Source organism: Lutra lutra, chromosome 4 (assembly GCF_902655055.1).
Source record: "Lutra lutra chromosome 4, mLutLut1.2, whole genome shotgun sequence".
NCBI classification, from domain to species: Eukaryota; Metazoa; Chordata; class Mammalia; order Carnivora; family Mustelidae; genus Lutra; species Lutra lutra.
The window spans coordinates 5,014,488-5,033,602 of record NC_062281.1 but is presented as its reverse complement, the minus strand read 5'-3'; the positions used below and the strand labels follow the sequence as shown (position 1 = coordinate 5,033,602).

The following is a 19,115-nucleotide window of genomic DNA, read 5'->3' as shown; positions in this document are numbered from 1 at the left end:
GGAGGCTGACAACTGGGTTTTAACCTTGGCTCAACCACATTAGCTATGGGGACTTAACTCAAGTTTCTTAGCTGGCCTCTTTCGCAGTTTCCCCAGTTACAATGGGACAACAATACCACCTGCTCTACACAGATGTTGTGAGGATTGATGACATTAATAGACGTTCAGCATCTAGAGGGTGCCTGGCCTCTGATGAGTGATACACCAAGGCTGCTGCTCCTTCTCTTCTTCCTCCCCTTCCTGCTCACCCAGAATGTATCATTTACCACTGGATTATCTGACACTTTGCCAAGTACACCTGTTGACCAAGCGTCCCAGTATCCACGGCATATAGCCAGCCAGTGAAATGCATTAGCCCCTGGATTGGGAATTAAGGGTATAAAGAACAGTGTGTTTGATAAGTTCTTTATAGATTTTTGGATACTAGCCCTTTATCTGATAAGTCATTTGCAAATATCTTCTCCCATTCTATCAGAAAGAACAAATAATCCAATCAAGAAATGGGCAGAGGACATGAACAGACATTTCTGCAAAGAAGACATCCGGATGGCCAACAGACACATGAAAAAGTGCTCCATATCACTCGGCATCAGGGAAATACAAATCAAAACCACAATGAGATATCACCTCACACCAGTCAGAATGGCTAAAATTAACAAGTCCGGAAATGACAGATGCTGGCGAGGATGCGGAGAAAGGGGAACCCTCCTACGCTGTTGGTGGGAATGCAAGCTGGTGCAACCACTCTGGAAAACAGCATGGAGGTTCCTCAAAAAGTTGAAAATAGAGCTACCCTACAACCCAGCAATCGCACTACTGGGTATTTACCCTTAAGATATGAATGTAATGATCCAAAGGGGCACGTACACCCGAATGTTTATAGCAGCAATGGCCACAATAGCCAAACTATGGAAAGAACCTAGATGTCCATCAACAGACAAATGGATAAAGAAGATGTGGTGTATATATACAATGGAATACTATGCAGCCATCAAAAGAAATGATATCTTGCCATTTGCAATGCCGTGGATGGAACTAGAGGGTATTATGCTGAGTGGAATAAGTCAATCAGAGAAAGACAATTGTCATATGATCTCCCTGATATGAGGAAGTTGAGAGGCAAAGTGGGGGTTTGGGGGGTAGGGAAGGAAAAAATGAAACAAGATGGGATTGGGACGGAGACAAACCATAAGAGATTCTTAATCTCACAAAACAAACTGAGGCTTGCTTGGGGGTGGGGGGTAGGGAAAGGGTGATTGGTTATGGACATTGAGGAAAGTATGTGTTACAGTGAGTGCTGTGAAGTGTGTAAACCTAGCAATTCACAGGTCTGTACCCCTGGGGCTAATGATACATTATATGTCAATAAAAAAAAAAAAGAACAGTATGTCCTGGGAGCATAGCACACCACCAGTCCCTACTACATGACCCCCAGAAGATGGGGAGCACAGGTTTTCCTCTCATCACCCGTGAAGCCCTAGAGGAGTCCCTTCCCTTCTCTCACATTAGTTATGCATTGGAGTCCATATAAAGTAGACTTCAAGATTCTTCCAGAAATCACGTTCCACATTCCAGTTTTCATATCAATTAGGATGTCAACTTGAGCTTGAGGAGAACTCAAATACCCTGTACCTCCAGCTGATCTGACTGCTTCCTTCAGCCAGTTAGGGAAAGGCTGGAATTCACAAGGGCAATCAGGACCACGTGCTTGCCTTTGGTCCAGACTGAGCTGGGACCTCAAGATCTTCCAGCAGAGCAGTTAAGTTCTGTATCTTACAGAGCCTTTGAACTGACCAAAGAAATGAAAGAAAGCTAACACAGGGTCCTAGGTCATTTGGGAGGTGGGGTGGAGAGAAGGAGCCCTTCCTACTCCCTATTCTCTTTCCTTGGACTTCTATATCAGTGGGAGATAGTTCTTCAATAGCATTTGGTTCTCAGTCTATATTTGCTGATCTCATGAAATTAAGAACTTTTTAAGGTGAGGAACCATGTTGGGTCTCTGCAATCCCAGAACTTGGTACAGCATCTGATATGCAAAAATTGCCCCATAAGTAAGAGATGAATAAAAATAGACAACAAAACAGTTTGGGACAGTAGATTGAGCTCGCCCCAAATGTATTCATACATTCATTGCTCTCCATTTCTTTCCTGTTCTGTGGGCTCATGGGTCCCATTAACCTATACATTCTAACTATTCACATATCCCTTGACATTTTTATTTCAATAATCCATCCACCCATCCATCCATACACTCGCTCCATTCCTTTTTTTTAATTTTTGTTCATTAGTTTCATTAATTATTCATCCCATTTTTCGTTCATTCCATTATTTATTTATTCCATTTATTCCTTCATTGCATTATTGCATTCATTATGAATTTCATTTACTCAACAGATTTTTGTGCAAGAGAAATCTCTTCCTTTGAGACAAGGCCAGGTCATTTCCCTAGACCCAGCATGTTGCCCTCCCATGGTTACTAATAACACTGTTGAAAACATACCTGACTTAAATTCATTCATAAATCTTATAAGTTTTCTATAGTAGAGAATATTTTTTTAAAGATTTTATTTATTTATCAGAGAGAGAGAGGGAGAGAGAGCGAGCACAGGCAGACAGAATAGCAGGCAGAGGCAGAGGGAGAAGCAGGCTCCCTGCCGAGCAAGGAGCCCAATGTGGGACTCGATCCCAGGAGGCTGGGATCATGACTGGAGCCGAAGGCAGCTGTTTAACCAACTGAGCCACCCAGGCGTCCCTACAGTAGAGAATTTTGAGGAGGAAACCTTTCTGGGGACTCACCATCTAGGCCATGGACACAGACTACCAGGTGAATCCCATCTTCCAAATTTTCTTCCTCTTCCTCTGGTGGGAAATATGGTATATCAGAAGCTAGTACAGATAAGTCACTGTACAGAAATCCATCAATCTTCAGTTCTTTTTTAAATTTTTCTTTGGCCTGATAAAAACTGGAGAATACACTAATTAATCAGAAGCCACACTGTGTATGCCAAGTTGAGCAGAAGATGAATTGAGCTGGCTGGGCCATGGGAGTGATGAACACCTACAAGGAATTATCTGCAAGCAGCAAAGGCAGAATATGAGGCCTCAGGAGATGCTGGTGATGGAAGCTTTTCCTCAACCAGGAGGCAAGAGAGTATCCCACAGAAAGTTTTCTGGGGTTTGGGTTCTACTGATTTCTATGTGCTTCCTGCATGGAACAGGATGCCTAAGATTCCATTCAGCTCCAAGGATCCATGCAATCCTGGAAAAGATCTCCCCAGAGTGAAAGCTTCTCCAGGTGGCCCACAGGCTACCATGGCTTGGCCTCCCACCTGCTTCTCAGCAGCATCTCCCAGCCTCCAGAGAGAACACATTTCTCAGGATTTCCTTACTAAGGAAGTTTGCTTACTTCCATGCCTTGGTGCGTTCAGGTCTGTCTGAAATGTGTTTCCCACCAGGTTATCACGATCTTTGCCTGATTATCGGACAAGGTGATGATTAAGAACCTGGACTCAGAAGTGGGATTGCTAAGGTCAGAATCTCAGCTTTGACACTTACTAGCTATGGGTCAACCACTTAACCTCTCTGCAATGGGTGTCCTCAATTGTAAAGGGGAATACACCATTATCTAATTCATAAAGCTATTTTGCATGTTAAGTGACACAGTCTATGCAAAATGCTTAGAACAGTACTCAAAACTAAATAGTTAAAAAAAATGATCTATTACCAGCCTTATCAGCATCATCCCCATCATCTCCATCACCACTGTGTCTCTTGTATTTGCTCTGTGGTCACCTCTAAAAGGATTCCCCTGACCCCCATCTCTATGCATGCTCGCTGCCCTCAGCCAGACTGGGTCCTTCTGGCTCAGCTGTGCACACACACAGGAACCCTCCTGTTTACCCAGCTAACCCTTGTTCACTTCTCTCATCTTTCCATCTCCTTATTAGGCTGTAAGGACAGTAAGTGACCTTACAAGCCAGGCACTGGGCAGTGCTTGCTATCTATGTATTAAATTTATGCCATGAGCATAACAGGTACTTAACATTCTTTATAAAGCAAGGAATCCAAGTTCACCTGCCTGTGTAACCTCATTCGTGGGTATCAGTAATACATAACTCTTCAGCATTATGCAGAAGAGAGATAAAAGGATGCTATAAGATACTTAATCAAATGTATAGTTTATAGATGAGGGAGCAACATGGATACAACCCTAATGTGAGGGTGAAGGGACGGAGTCTGGCTTTGCAAAAGAAATGACCTCCATAAGGACCCCTCACTGGCTGAGGAGGAAAATCTGATGAAGATTCTCCCAGAGGCCCTTAAAGAACGGCCCTATCAAAATATGCAAAGACAGAGGTATGGTGACATTCATAATGGAGTTGTTTATCCTAATAATAACTAAAAAAAAATCAATGGTCCCTCTCTAAAAGAGTTTATTCATAAATCACGGTACATATAGAAATATTCCCAAAATAGTAAGTTGAAAAAACCTTGCAGTCCATTCAGAATCACTCTATTTTTGCATAAGAAGAATATTAGAGACAGGCACACAGAAAAAAGAGCAGAAGAACTTACACAGTGACTGTATTTGAGAGATAGGCTTGCTGGTAGATTTCACCTCTACTATTCTCTATCTCTGACTCGTAGGATATAAATATAATACTTTATCTAAATCGGAAAGTAACTCCTATCTCAGTGTTGAAATAGTATGCATGAATCTGAGCAATGTGTGGGGAATCCAGAACCCTGCTGGATGGGTAAGTCAGCAGTCAGCTTACCTGTACATCCTCTCACTGACTTCTTCCTCCAACTTGCTCGAATGGGTGGAGACAACTCCAAAGGAACCCAAAGGTTGATGAGTGATGGGCAACGGGGTCTGCTTGGCAGAGAATCCAGCCCGGGCAGGGGTCTCCTTGGGCACAGATGAGAAAGGGAGACACGTGGCAGTGCAAGACACAGACAGGTTGACGACCTCCACGGCTTTCAGGCTGTCAAGAGTGAAGGTCTCCACTGAACCCAGGTGAGACGCCACGACAGAAGTGCCTGTCTTTGGCTCTTGGTTTCCTAAAACCTGGGAGTGAATGGAGGGAGTCACAGTGGAACCCACGGTGCCTGCTTCAGATCCAGCCTTCAGATGAGCTTGAGTTCCTTCACTAAAAGCTGCATCATCGACGATGCCTGGTGAGCTGTTCTGCTTGCCTGGTGAGCTGTTCTGCTCGCCTGTGGGCTCCAGGTCACTGGCATCCGCAGCTGTCCTAGAGTTCCACTCAGGCACCTTATGGTGGGCGATTGTCTCATCATCTGAGATGCTACTGTTGGAAGGAGCATCATTCTCCACATTCAAGTCTTCAGGCTTGCCCTCTGGGGTCTCCTTTAGTACTCTAGGACAAGATCCATGCCTAGGGTTTTCAAGTGCAATGATATGTGGTATTTTTACATTAAAACCTTTGGTTTCAACACCTGGAGGGTTCTCAGTCCTCCCATTACGACAAGAAGGTTCTTGAGGATCAAACTGACTCTCTGTACCTTTGGGGATGTCTATGTAACCAGGGACCTGCTGGCCATCAGCACCTGAAACCACCTGCACAAGGGAATGGTCTGCCCCAGCATCCTGGATTCTGGATCCCGGGGAGTCTACACTCTCCATGGGTATGGCTGGACCTTCAGCAGGACCTCCACCTTGCTGCATGGTGTCCGTGTCTTCAGCAGACTCCTCTGGGCTACTGATTTGGGGTGCAGACACAGACTTGGTCAACTTGGTGAGCGCCAACTCCCGTTCTTCCTCCTCAAAGGGCAAAGAGCTAATGGAGGTGAGAGATGCCTGGATCCCACTCGGCAAACTCGTATTGCTCTCTGTGTGTCCACCCTCTAAGGAGTTCCTGTGCAGGGCATGTCTTCGAACCAGATGGTGCAAGACTTCCCGGTCACTGGGTAACTCTAGGGCCCTGCTTCGCGCCTCGGACCAGGCAACAGAGCTTGGCTCGCTCTCGATGCCTGAATCGGAGATGATGGAAGAAGATCTCTTGATGACTCCGGAGAGCACCGACACTTCTTCCTGCTCCTCTGAGTGAGGATCTTTTGGGGAAGCCCTAACATCCAAGGGATCCCTCAAAGTTGAGTTTAGTGGATCACAGGGCTCGGAGGGGATCAGTTTCAGACTCAGCAGTGCCATCTTGCCCTCCTGGTCTGCAACCTTTCCTAGAGTACTTAACTCATGCGGCATTGTTTTCTCTGAAAGGATGGCATTTTGGTGACCTCCCCCAGCTACCTCTTGGCTTGGTACAGCTCTGTCCGATTCACAGCTATCTGGAGAGTGCCCACTCTCCTGCTGAACACTAATGACCACTGTGGGTTCCACACTACAAGGCCTTTTATTGCTAGACTTCACATCAATGTAGGTGAGTGCCGAGGCCTGGCCATCCTCTGGACCTGGACTCCTTCTGGGCGGGTCCTCGTCTGCCAGTGAATGTGTTCCAACATCAGATCTCTGGCCAGTCCAGCATTCCTCTTCAGGCAAACCTGCTTTGTTCTGGGATTCGCCAATTGTCAGATACACCTGAGATTCAGAGCACATGTCCATACATTGTGGTGTGATTACTTTGTCCTCTGGCTCTGGACACCTAATAACTTCTGTATCAGAGTCCACCTGGGGTGGTTTCATGGTGGGCAAGACAAGGTCTTCCCTGAAAGGTGATTTTCTATTTACAGTAGGGTTCTCTTCTCTGTTGTTTAGATTCATTATTGCGGGACTTGTTGGAACGTCAAAATTAGGGTAAATACTCAAATTGTGCCCTACAAAAAGGAAAGAGAGAAAGAAAGAAAGAAAGAAAGAAAGAAAGAAAGAAAGAAAGAAAGAAAGAAAGAAAGAAAGAAAAATGTATTATAGATTAAGAACCCATGTCCACAAACTATCCAAAAGCCTGACTGTATAATAAAACATTTGGCTGAACTTTGTTCCTGGTTCTTGGGGGACAACCACTGTATTCATGGAATTTCCCAAGTGATGGAAGGGTCTTTGTTATTGGTGGCGGGCCTGGAAAGCTTATACTAACCAGGTGACTCATGATCAGTCCTTTAGTCTTTAGTAGTTTATGCTAAGGAGATGAGTCAGAAAGACTAACTATTTGGTCAGAACTTTGAGCCCGTAGTACCAGTATGAGCTCTGGGGAGAGTGGCTCAATCATGTGGCCAATGATTCAACCAGCCATGCCTAGATCATGAAATCCCAATAAAACCTGTGGACCCTGGGGCTTGAGGAAGCTTCCACAGGGGGCAATACACATTGATTGCCAGGAAGACCAGTCCCAGGGTCTTGGGATCTTCATGTTTGGAACCCTTCCAGACCTTGCTCTACTGGGGTCTTCTTTTGGCTGGTCTTTGTTTATTCCCTTTATATTAAAACAGTAATCCTAGGCAGAGCACTTTCCTGAGTTCTGTAAATTGTTCTAGCAAATCATTGAATCGGAGTGAGTAGTGGGACCCCCTGAATTGGTAGCCAGTTGGCCAGGAGGGCAGGTGGCCTAGGAACCCCCAAGCTTTTGTCTGACATGAGAGCATCTTATCAGAGGCCGTGCCCTAACCTCTTTGACCTAACACCAGGTAATTCGTGTCTGAATCACCCTGCACTAATGCAAAACTGTCAAATACTATAATTCATGATTTGCCTTTTACTTATCAAACCAGTTTTAACAATTACTACTTACACCTATTAAAACATTTCTCTGTATCATGTATAGTATTTACAGTGTAGAAAGAGCTTTGGACCCAGGAAGACCTGCTCTCTGGTCCGGACATGGACAGCCATAAGCCGTGAGGCCTTGAGCAATGACAGGACTTAAATAAGTTGTTTTTGTTTTTCCCATTCGAGCTCACTTTGCTCAACTCTGGGTAGGCAGATTCACAGCGACCAGCAGGCCTCAGAGACATGGCTCACAGGACAGTGAAGATGGGAACTATCACATGGGGAGGACAGATTCCTGCTTCTGTACAGAAACCCTCCGAGTCTGAGCTCTGTCACCAGGGCAGTCATCCTGCACGGCGTTCAGACCACAGAAGCTCCCGCATCACTCTGATCTTCCCTGTAGGATGGCGGGGTCCACGCGGAACCTTCTTTCTCGTGTTTTTCTATAGGGTAAACTACTGTCTCTCTTATACTATCTGTCCTTCCTGTCTCTCTTTTCTTTTGTCTTCTCTTTTTCTCCTGTCCCTCCTCCTGCTCCTTCTCCTGTCCCTCCTTCTCCTCTCGTCCCTCTTCCCACCCTTCCTGCTGCTTCTCCTCCCTCTCACTTTCTCTTTCTTTTCCTTCTAATAAAGCATAAAGGGAAGAAAACAAGAGTCTCCCAGAGCTCTCTTAGAAAAGACATCTGATATGTTACTCTATGTCCACATACACCAGACAAAAAAAGAGGGGACTGGGCTTTTATTTTATTTAAAACTTTTAAATTCTTTGGATGGTTTTCATAGAAGTTGAGGGCCTATAACCACTATTGGATGTTATGAGGTGAACCACTGAGACACTTACAAACCACATCACCGGCTCACACCTCGGGGTGAAATTTACGACTGGGTCAAAGATTAGAACAAAGATCTGGAAATAACGGGTCTCTTCTTTATGTGGATATGTTCTTCAGATCTTGGGACTGAGCAAATTTCTCTTTCTCTGGGGCCTTTCCCATAGCCAACAGTGGGTTAGAGGTTCTCTGAGCAAAGTCCCCACGTCCCCTCTATACACGCACTCTTCCGCCACCACCACACAATCCACCTGTGCATTTCCTGTCCCCACCGGAGAGAAGGGTTATGAAGTAGGAATACCGGCGTGCCCACGGCTAACAGCACGGCTGCCACACGATGAACTGTGTTCGTCAAACGAATTGAGAATAGAACGGAAATGCAACAGAACAAAGGTGATTACTCTCACAAACTAATATTGGTTTGAAAAAGAACACAACACCAACGTTATTTAATCCATGAATAATTCATGGGCTGACTCTATGCAACAGCCTTACACTAGGCCATGGGTTAGGGAGAGGGAAAGTGGGGATCAGTTATAAAAATGAACTGGTCTCCATCTCTAAGGGATTTCAAAATACTGGGAAGCATACGACGTGCGGTACAGTTGGCTCTCCTGCTGGAAGCATGTGGGCTGTATCCTGGAGAACGTGAACTGGGTCCTTCAGAGAGGGAGTTAATGAGCCACACGAAGCAGACAGAACAGGAAGGGCCAAGCCCCAGAAGCCTGGGGTGCACAGTCTGGCCAGGTATCCGTTAGGTCCCATGTGGAAGGAGCAAGGGGGAGGGGTGTGGGCGTGAGATGGTCATGGAGTCAGCTGGGGGAGGGAAGCCACAGCCTGGACGGCCCGAGCGCCCCGCCCGAGTGAGGAGTCTGGTCTTTACATCACAGGCAGGGAGGACAGGCAGGTTCTCAGACCACAAATGAAAGATGCCTGTGATCTCTCACTGACAGTCGCAGACAGGACACAGAAAGGCCAGCGAGGAGGAAGACAGTCAAAATAGCGCACTAGCTTCACGACCCCAACTGTGGGAAAATGAGAGTAGTAGAGGATCGAATTCCGAGAGAATGGATTTAGTCATTAGCCCAGGACCCTTATCTGCCGACACACATTCGTGACTTCCTTTGTGCAGGTCGCTCTTAAGTGGTCTGTGGATGCACCTACCCGCTGCTCACAGTAGGCCTACGGGATAGAAATTACAATTCCTTGTGCCCAATTTCACAGTCACTAATGGCCGGAGCAAAGATTCCAACTGAGGCGGGCCGGCCAACTGTTAAGGCCCTTGGGTAGAAGGTTCAACTGCTTTGGGAGAGAGGAGTAAGGGGTACTGGGGAGAAAGAGCTACAGACACTAAGGACAGAATTTGCAAGGGTCTGGGACACAGGAGGTATCTAGCCATGTGCTGTAGCAGACCATGAATCCATATTATTGTTTTTAATTTGGAAATGGGACTCTTTTGTTTCCCTTTCTTCACCATGCTGAAACGATGGAATGCAAATTGGATGACCTCATTGCAAATCACATTAAGGTTGCCAACCCCTGGAGGAAAAGGGAAACAGTTCTTTATTTGCTAATGCTTTTGCTCTGAGATTAAAGAATCATCAGAACACATTGTGAAGGAAGAAAGAAGGTCAAGAGAAGTTTTGAGTGGGGAAGTCTTCTTGGGAAAAGGGAAGGGACGGGTGAGAGGTCTATAAAGAGAAGTCTTGGGGAACAGCCAGCCCTCTGAGAGCGACTGCCTTGGGGTCCTTCTGGGAAGACGGGATCCTTAGTGCTGGGGCCATAGACCCATTCAAGTTCCTGTCCCAAATACCTTCCAGGAGCTACAAGAGATGCTTCCTTTAAAACAGAGAGATGGACAATAAGAGACTTCGAGGACCCTGCACGGGCAGATGGCCCCAGAAAGATCCCAAGCCATGTCCAAGTCTAGAGCACCGATGTGAAGGGTGGCAGAGAAGACCCAGCCGGGACACCCACAAAAGCCAAGGCTGACTTCCCAGCAGGTGTGGCAGAACAGATGGGCTCAGGAGATGTGAAGTTTTATAAAAAGTAAAGATTTGCAGTATAATTGTATGCGTGAGTTGCAGGACTGAAATTTGCACCCATTAGGGTGTCTATTCACCTGTAAAGGAAAAGAGACTCAAGATCTTCTGCAAGGAAGCCTAATAGTGACATCTGAGGGTCTGATCACGGGCACTTATTGTAAATTTCTTCTCTACCTATTCAAGTGTTCTGTAGCTATAGTATATAACTATAATGAAGATGAGCACGCGTGCGCACACACACTCACATGCACACACACAGCCTTGGTGCAAAGTAGTAAGTGTTTTTTGAGCAGCTGGGTAGGTGGCCATCTCTAGCATGCGTCCCTTCTCGCTGTCATACCCAGTGTTGACGCTAGATGTCAGGGCACAACTGAGAATTCAGTACCATCTCTCCATCACAAAGTTGGACTGTCCTTGGAAGTCGCCTTGACTTTTGAAAAAGATCCTACAAAGCTCTGCCTGCAGAAACTCCAAAATTTAAGTGGTGCCTAATTTAAATGATGGGCATCCCAGCATCACAGTTTGAAATGCCTCTCAAAGAGAGAGCAGGGGCAGACCCTGGACCTTGGAGCTGGAAGGACTTGCTTTGAAAGTCTGCTTTTATAAGCTGCGTCTTTACTAAGTACCTTTATTCATCATGCTTCAGCTTCTGTCTGTGAAATAGGGCTTACGGGGTTTTTTGTTTCATTTTGTTTCTAATAGGATTCAAAAGATGAAACATGTAAAACTTCCAACTAGCTGTTTTCTGGCTCTTTAAGGGATCATGGGTCTACTTCAGCTGTGATAGCTTTGGGTTTCCAGCAGCCGGGCTGTGCGAGCAGACAAGATTAACACCCATGGAATGCCCCGTGGGTACCAGGCTGATCTCCCACTGACCTGTCCGTGCCCAAACACACTGCACAGCCCAACAAGACAGACCACGGTGGGGAGACCAACACACAGACACACACAAGCCTGCTGTCTTTTCTTCCCAGGGGAGCGGCTCATCCGCAAATCCAATCACTGAAGCAGCCTGCTTTCTCGAGACATGAAGCAAGCACTCTGTAGGAGTCTGAACTGGATGTCCCCAAAGTTCAATGAGTAATGACTTTATATTTGAGTTGTGTCACTGAGATACAAAAGGATGGCCATCCTTTGCCCAGGATGAGGGGATATGGCAATTTCCCAGGGGAGAACATTGAGCCACTTGCTAGGATTCGACCCTGGGGGAGTCAGGAAGGGGGTCTCTAACATGGCGGCACTTCTGTTGTGTCAATTTGTCAATGGCACCGACACAAGGTCATCTCAAATAACTAGTGTAGTCGGAGGGTTCGCATTTCCTCCATGAACTGACAAATTCCTTCCTTGATTTGGTTCCACTGCTGTTGGAACGTAAGGAGGACAGCTGACTGGGACCCAACGAGAAGGCTTAGTCTTGAGTCTTTCTAGAACAAAGACCAACCTGTTGCAGGGCAGTCCACATATCTGTCCTCAAAGATAACCGGCAACGTGTTCCAGTCACCGTCGATGTCCAGACACTCCGCGGGCAGCGGGGGCATGGTGGTGAGGTACTCGGAGTTTCGGATGTCCAGAGACAGCTGGCTGTGGGTCTGTATCCTGGGGACACACACAGCGGGTGAGCATTGGAGCAAGTTTTAAATGTGGAAAGAATCATTACCCCATCCCCTGATCCCAAAAATACATCCAGAAAACATTCAGCAGGCTCTGACCATCCACTCCCTGTCTGTCCATCCTCTCTTCCTTTCTCCCAGCCACCTACCCAGCCCCAGTGGGGGGGCACCCAGCCCAGAGCTCATAGATCGTATGATCAGGGACACGTATCACGTTCTGTTTCAGTGATATGCAGTAAATGCCTTTCCAGGGCAACAGGAGCTGAGCTTCTAAATGGCTAGGAATCTTAAATTAGTACTTAGAAGGAAAAACTTCAAGCTCTGTATCCTCTACTCTTGCTTTTCTAATCTCTTATAGCATTTAGGGTCCGAATCCTACGTTGTGGCATTTGTATTAAGGACCATTTAAGATTTTTGTTTTGTTTTTTTTTGTTTTGTTTTGTTTTTGTTTTTCTTGCATCATTGCTTACTGTGTGGACACCAGCATCCTGCATTAGCATGTAAGTGCCCCTAGCTCAGGAACCATGAGTTTTGATTCCTCCATGCGGGATTTTAAAATGCCCCATATTCTTCCTTCATAAGTCAAACCCCCTTCCACCAGTAGGAATTGGACTGCGGAGCTTGAAATCATCAGTAATCATCATTCCAAAGATGGGATGGTAGGAGACGTTTACTCCCCTCTCAAGTCCCTGCAGAAGGAGTTAATATCCTCCCACGAAGGAGGAATGTTCACGTTCCATCATTCCCCGTTTCAGCTCCATCACTCTTAAACCAGAGGAGAAGCCTTATCGGGCTGGTGAGTCCGGGAGAATTGCACATACCTAGCTAGCTTCTGTTTGTCTGTCTGCCTGACTGTCACTGCTTTTAGAGCAGCCCGACCTCTGGACGCCCCCACATCACTCCTCAGCCATGCAGGTCACCTGCTCCCACAGAACTGCTCATAGTGGCAGAACTGCACACAAGCCTAGGGAAAATTCTCATTCTGCGCTCCTGGGAACAAATATATTGAATGCACATAGGATACTTTGTTTGTGTATTTTGAATATACATATGAAATATGACTATTTCATCTCTTTCTTACTTTTCAACCGCATTTTAACCTATGATCAAGAAGGACAAGCGAGGTGAGACGTCTGGGCGGCCCAGTCAGTTAAGTGGCTGACTCTTGGTTTTGGCTTGGATCTCGGGCTGGTGAGAGCAGGCACACAACTTGTGTGCCCCTCCCCCTTGCTCTCCACCCCGCCTATCTCTAAAAAAGAAGGAAAAGGGAAAGCAATGTGTTTATGCTCTTCCTCAAAGCCATGAAGCCTGTAGCAGCTTCCTAATATTGTGAACCTTTCCCTCAATATTTATTTATTTATTTTTAAAGATTGTATTTATTTATTTGACAGAGAGAGAGATCACAAGTAGGCAGAGAGGCAGGCAGAGAGAGAGAGGGAGAAGCAGACTCCCCGCTGAGCAAAGAGCCCAATGTGGGGCTCGATCCCAGGACCCTGAGATCATGACCTAAGCCGAAGGCAGAGGCTTAACCCACTGAGCCACCCAGGCGCCCCTCCCTCAATATTTAAATGGAGTTTTGCTGCAATCAATCCTACGCTTCCTAGCTATCATCTGAACTTGGAACTTGTGGTCCAGTTTTTAGTTTATTAAACTAGTACACTCGCTGACTGGACACCCATAGGTGGAGGACCTGGCCCCAGACAAGGGCAGACACCTCCTGGATGGAGACTTGGTTCTGGACCTATAGATCTCACAGTCATGGATAAATCAGGTGATTCATCAAGGAACCACCGCCCAGCAGGAGAGGTGCTGGAGAGTCTGGTCCGGGTTTCCTTATGCAGCCAATGACCTACTGCCAGAAGGTGGCTTCTTGACTTTGGGACTTTGTGAATGTGATCGAGTACCTAAAACAATGGTGAGGATGTGTTTAAACAAATGACTAAAAATTCTAGAGCACGTACACAATTTGGTCACCTCACACCTAGGATGGCTATTCTTAAAACCAAGAAAAAGCAAGCGTTGGTGAGGATGTAGAAACATTGGAGCTCTTGGACACTGCTGGTGAGGACACAAAGCGTCGCAGCTGCTGCGGAAACCGGATGGAAGTCCTGCAGAAATCTAAAAATAGAAGCACCATACGATCTGGCAATCCTGCTTCTGGGTATTTATCCAAAAGCATGGAAATTAGGGTCTCTAAGAGATCCGTGCCCTCCCACGTGCACAGGAGCTCTAGTCACAACAGCTTGGCTATGGAGACACGTTAAGTGTCCGTGAAGAGAAAAAGGATAAAGAAAACGCAGAACGATGGGATATTATCATTCAGCCTTAAAAAAAGAAGAAACCTTGTCCTCAGTGACAATGTGGACAAACCTTGAGAACATGATGCAAAGCCAAAAGAAGTCGGCCTTATGAGGACAAATACTGTGTGAATCCATTTACAGAAGGAATCGAAAATAGTCAAATACAGAGTCAAAAAAATAAAAGAGTGGTGGCCAGGGGCTGCGTGGGGAACTGGGGAGATGCTAGGCAGCAGGCATAACATTTCAGGGGACGAAGACAAGTGCTAGAGACCTGCTACCTGGAGCTCCCAGGGCCCAGGACATCACCTATTCATTTCCCTGACTCCGGGAGTACAGCCAACAACACACAGACACTTCCATTTTGGAGGCTGAGAAGTCCAGATTCAGCTTCTTAGGGTAACGGTTCACCACTATACAGAGGAATCACAGCTATATACGATACACAATAAGGATGCTAGGAGTGTGGGATTTGGACCTAGCGGATCTGTGTGTGCATCACATGCTTGCTGTGTGGTCTAAGATAAGTTACCTAACCTCTCTGAGCCGAGGTTTTCCCAGTCTCTTCTTTAGTGAAGTACGGATACAGTTTCTAGCTCACAGAGTTAGCAAGGGCATTCAATGAGCAACACAGGAGAGCACTTAGCTGGACTTCTTACCCGAGGCATCTCCACAGATACAGCACCAGGAAGGCAGGGAGGGTGCCCCGTGTGTTCAACACTATAGACATAGTGTCTTATAGAGTAAGTGATTTTTTAAAAATTAGCATTATACTTATTACAACAGAAGAACCTAAAAGACAGAGTGATCAATCAACTGTCATGGTTACAGGGGTTAGATCCCCAGAATGGGTCTTCCGGCACATGAACACTTCTGCATGCAGTCATTCGAGAAGCTCTCAACCGAGCCCCTCCTTTCTGTGTGAAGAGCACAGGCTAGACACGGGGAAAGCAGAAGAGAGAGACAATCAAACACACACTTGCTACGAGCCAGTTCTAAACTAGTTCCAAACACTGCGACACTGCATTTAAAATACTGTGATCCACGGCAAGAAACAGCCTCCATGCTACACGGCCACCCAGTACCACCACATGCTCCGAAACACACACCGAAACACACACCGAAGCAAGAGTTTCCGAAACACGTCCTACTGGTACTCCCTACTCCATCTCTCCCAACTTATCCTATTTCATGTAGAAGTGCTGTCTCAAACCCATGACATGGATGTCGCAGTGTACTAAATGACTGTGCCCCACTGTTCGCGAAATATAATCTGCTTTGAGCTTGAAGGAGATGGGACTTGGACGTGATGGTCTTGATAGATGAATGTCACTGGAACCACCTTGTATGTCCATTTGTCCATCCTGATTTGGGGGGATAGCTCTGTCTCCTACACACACCTTCCCTCTCCAGCTCCGACCCCCAGGTGGGTACACCCATGCCAGTGCACACTTGCTAGCTGGCCTCACACCGGCTCGCTGCCTCAATCTAGATGAAACCCCATTCATAGCATTTTGTCCCTTCCCTCCTGTAACTTTCTCAATCTGACATAAAATGCCCCTTTCGGTTCTATACCTCTTACTCTTAATGACCTAAGTAAAAGTTTACTTCCTCCTGAATAATATTGCTTCTAACCTTGTGTACGCCTGACCTTACAGGTTAAAATCCACTGGTGGGCACTACTCAGTTTTTCTACAGCTGCTCTATGAGACAGGTGTTCTGGTCTCCTGCGAATTTGCAGGGCTCAGTTCGTACCTGCTTCAGACCTCTGGCCACATGTCATCTTCTCAGGGACCCTCCTGTGACAGCTCAAAGGAAATGCATTCTCCATCCTTACCACACTGACCTATTTCTCATTGCTACTTACTGTGTGTGTGTATCATAGTTATTTATTTATGTGCCTCCTGCTCTTAAAATAGAAGCCCCATGAGATATCGGATTTGTCTGTCTTGGTCACTGCTGGTTACCTAATGCCCGGAAGAGTGTCGGGCCCATAGTCAGCACTGAGTGGACATCTGTTGAAAGAAGGACTCTCCTTGTTACGTCTAAGCAGCCACCGAAGGAGGAGTAGGAACTGGTCTGATGTCATAAACCTTGTAAGTTCCAGGACCGAGATTTCAAACCATGTACGTAAGTTTGAGATCAATCTTTCCACCATACTATTTGTTGGCTTTTTTAAAAGGCCTTAATCATAACCGTCATGGTGCAAAGTCTGAATTCTGTGTCCTGGTCCATAAGGTCCCACAGCGGCTGGTCCCTACCCACTTCCCTGGTCCTGCCTCCCTCCCCTCTCCTTCCTGCTCACTCCATCCTATAGCTACACTTGTCTTCCAGCTGCTCCCCAAACACTCCGTATTCCTGTAGAGCAGCCTCGACACCAGCTTTTCTCTGACTGGTCTTCTTTCCTATCAAGGTCTGGCTGATATAACCCCAGTCTCTACTCAAATGTCCCATCCTCAGAGAGACTCTCTCCCAGCACTTTGGCTGAAACAGTCCTTATCGCACACCCAGTGTCATGGGAGGTGCTCCCATCAGCTTGCAAGAGCCAACTGCTCACATCTCTTTCCAGCCCTGTGTGCAGAGATGGCATCTTGGCAGCATGACAGTGACCGCTGTGGAAGCAGAAATAAGCAAACGCTACAGACCCAAGATGTTTGTTTCTCTGAGAGCTCGTCCTTCAACATTCATGGGGACACTGGTCATATCCTTTCCCGTCATGTTCTGTGTCCTCACTTTGATTTCCTTTTCTTTACTTTTCGCTACCCGAGATAATTCGATTTACGTCTTGCCTGTTTCTGCCCTAGAATGAGAGACCCGCAAGGACAGCGTCTTTAATGTGTTCCCTGTGGTGTCACAGTGTTTACATGCACAATCAACACTTGTGTAACGTATGAGTCATCACCTAACATTTCTAACACCTAACAGAAAAAAAAACATCAACAGAACAGCACTTTCTCAAGGACCTGCTGTAGCCCAATGGAAGAGTAGGATTTTGAACCCAAGTCGGCCAAGTAACATATCCTCTGAACTTGAGTGGTCAGCATCTCAACAAAAACCTTCTGGAAGAGGATCTGCCTCTGTGTCTGTCCCCTCCATGTGTGCCCACGCTCCTGGGGAACACAGCACGCCCAGCAATCGGGGGTTCGCCTACTGTGGAAACCCAGGAAGCAGGTTCCTGCAAGCATCCTGACTTGGAGCATGTCGCTCAGTGGCCCTCACAGTTCTGCTCACACTTGTCACACTAACCCTTTTGATTTTAGTTGCTGGGTGGAATGAATGAAGACGAAGGACTACCCAGTTCCAGACAAGCTATTTTTACCATAGATGTGTTTTTCTTGGAGCCTTCCCACCCTTCAATGTCAGATTCCATGAAGCAAACTGTAATTGTCTCCTAGTTTTCCAACCAGATGAAGTGTGGAGAGAAGGAAAAGGAGGATGTAAAGCAGAGGGTGAAAAGGTCTTCTGGTCTGTCTTATGTGACAGATGACCCTGAAATGCTTCTCCTACAGGAATTACCAGGCGGTCTCAAACATCACTCCATCCACATTTATTCTTTGGGGTGAACATATCGTTCAGAAACAAAAAGAACCCCTTGAACTCGGGTAGCCAAGGCCAGACCATCTTGGAGGGACCCATCCATTCCCGCCCACGGGGGAGATCTACAAGACAATGACCTCATTTTTTGTTAACCCTCTGACTTTTTTAGCATGTTTTCATTGTTTCTGAAATTTTGGAGGAAGGCGGACTAAGAAATTCATCAGTCCTCCTAATTAGGTAGTTCCGTCTTCATTCTTATGCTAAATGTGTTTCGAAGATATTGCAAAGTCTCCAGCGAATTCTGGGGGTTTTTTCTGACATAGCTTGTGACCACACCACCTGCTTCTAATTCATTTCACAAAGAAGACTCAGCACAGATGTCTTCAGGGACCTAGCAAGTCTTGATTCTGTCTATAGAACCATAATAACATTCAACAAAAGAAAACTTTGGCTATTGACCTTCTCTGCCACCTGCCAGCTCCCGCCTCTGCAATTCGTCTGACTCCCGCCTGCACAGAGAATGCAGCTAGAATGTGCGGAAGTGGAAAGACTTCTCTCCTTCGCAGTCAGAGACGGAGGAAAGAGGGGCCTTTGAAAGAGAATGTCTTGGGTGGCCACTTCGACAGCGTGACGTGGGCATGCCATCGGCTACTTACAGATTCTCCTGAAAGGTCAGGACAGCCAGCTTTTGGTGCTCCATATAAAAGAAGGCCTCAGAAAACCTTCGGACCTGAGGAATAAGATCACATGAACAGTTTAATTCACGGGGTGGGTATTTTCCACCCAAAGGGAAACAGACAAAGGATTTTCTAAAGGGAAATTGACAAAGGACAGCTGAGCCCAGCACCCAGAGCGTCTGAAACAAGTCTTTCCACAGGTGTCCTCTCTTGGCCCAAAGCTGGCTTATGGACACAGTTTAACGCATATTTACGAATCCATTCTTCCAGAGTTTTCTATAACTTGTTTAGGTGGGTCTTACTTCTTCTACTAGAAGAAGACACTTGAAAACCATGACCGTAAGTAAATGCAGAGGAAACGGAATTTGCAAAGCCAGCCACGTAAGCATAGCCACCCCGTCCTGGGCAGACCCGGACATCTGGTCTTCCTGCTGCAAGT

General features: G+C 46.4%; 1 protein-coding gene across 4 annotated transcripts in view; it reads right to left on the bottom strand.

Annotated features, from left to right (window-relative positions):
- The window catches only part of FAM135B (family with sequence similarity 135 member B), a 272,589-nt gene that overhangs the window by 11,564 nt on the left and 241,910 nt on the right, over positions 1-19,115 (bottom strand). For all 4 annotated transcript variants that reach the window (XM_047728395.1, XM_047728397.1, XM_047728398.1 and 1 more), the window contains 4 exons: positions 18,656-18,729; positions 11,997-12,151; positions 4,779-6,792; positions 2,797-2,963 (listed from right to left, as the gene is read on the bottom strand). In XM_047728395.1, coding sequence (XP_047584351.1) covers positions 2,797-2,963; positions 4,779-6,792; positions 11,997-12,151; positions 18,656-18,729 — 2,410 coding nt within the window. The remainder of the gene's footprint in view (positions 1-2,796; positions 2,964-4,778; positions 6,793-11,996; positions 12,152-18,655; positions 18,730-19,115) is intronic.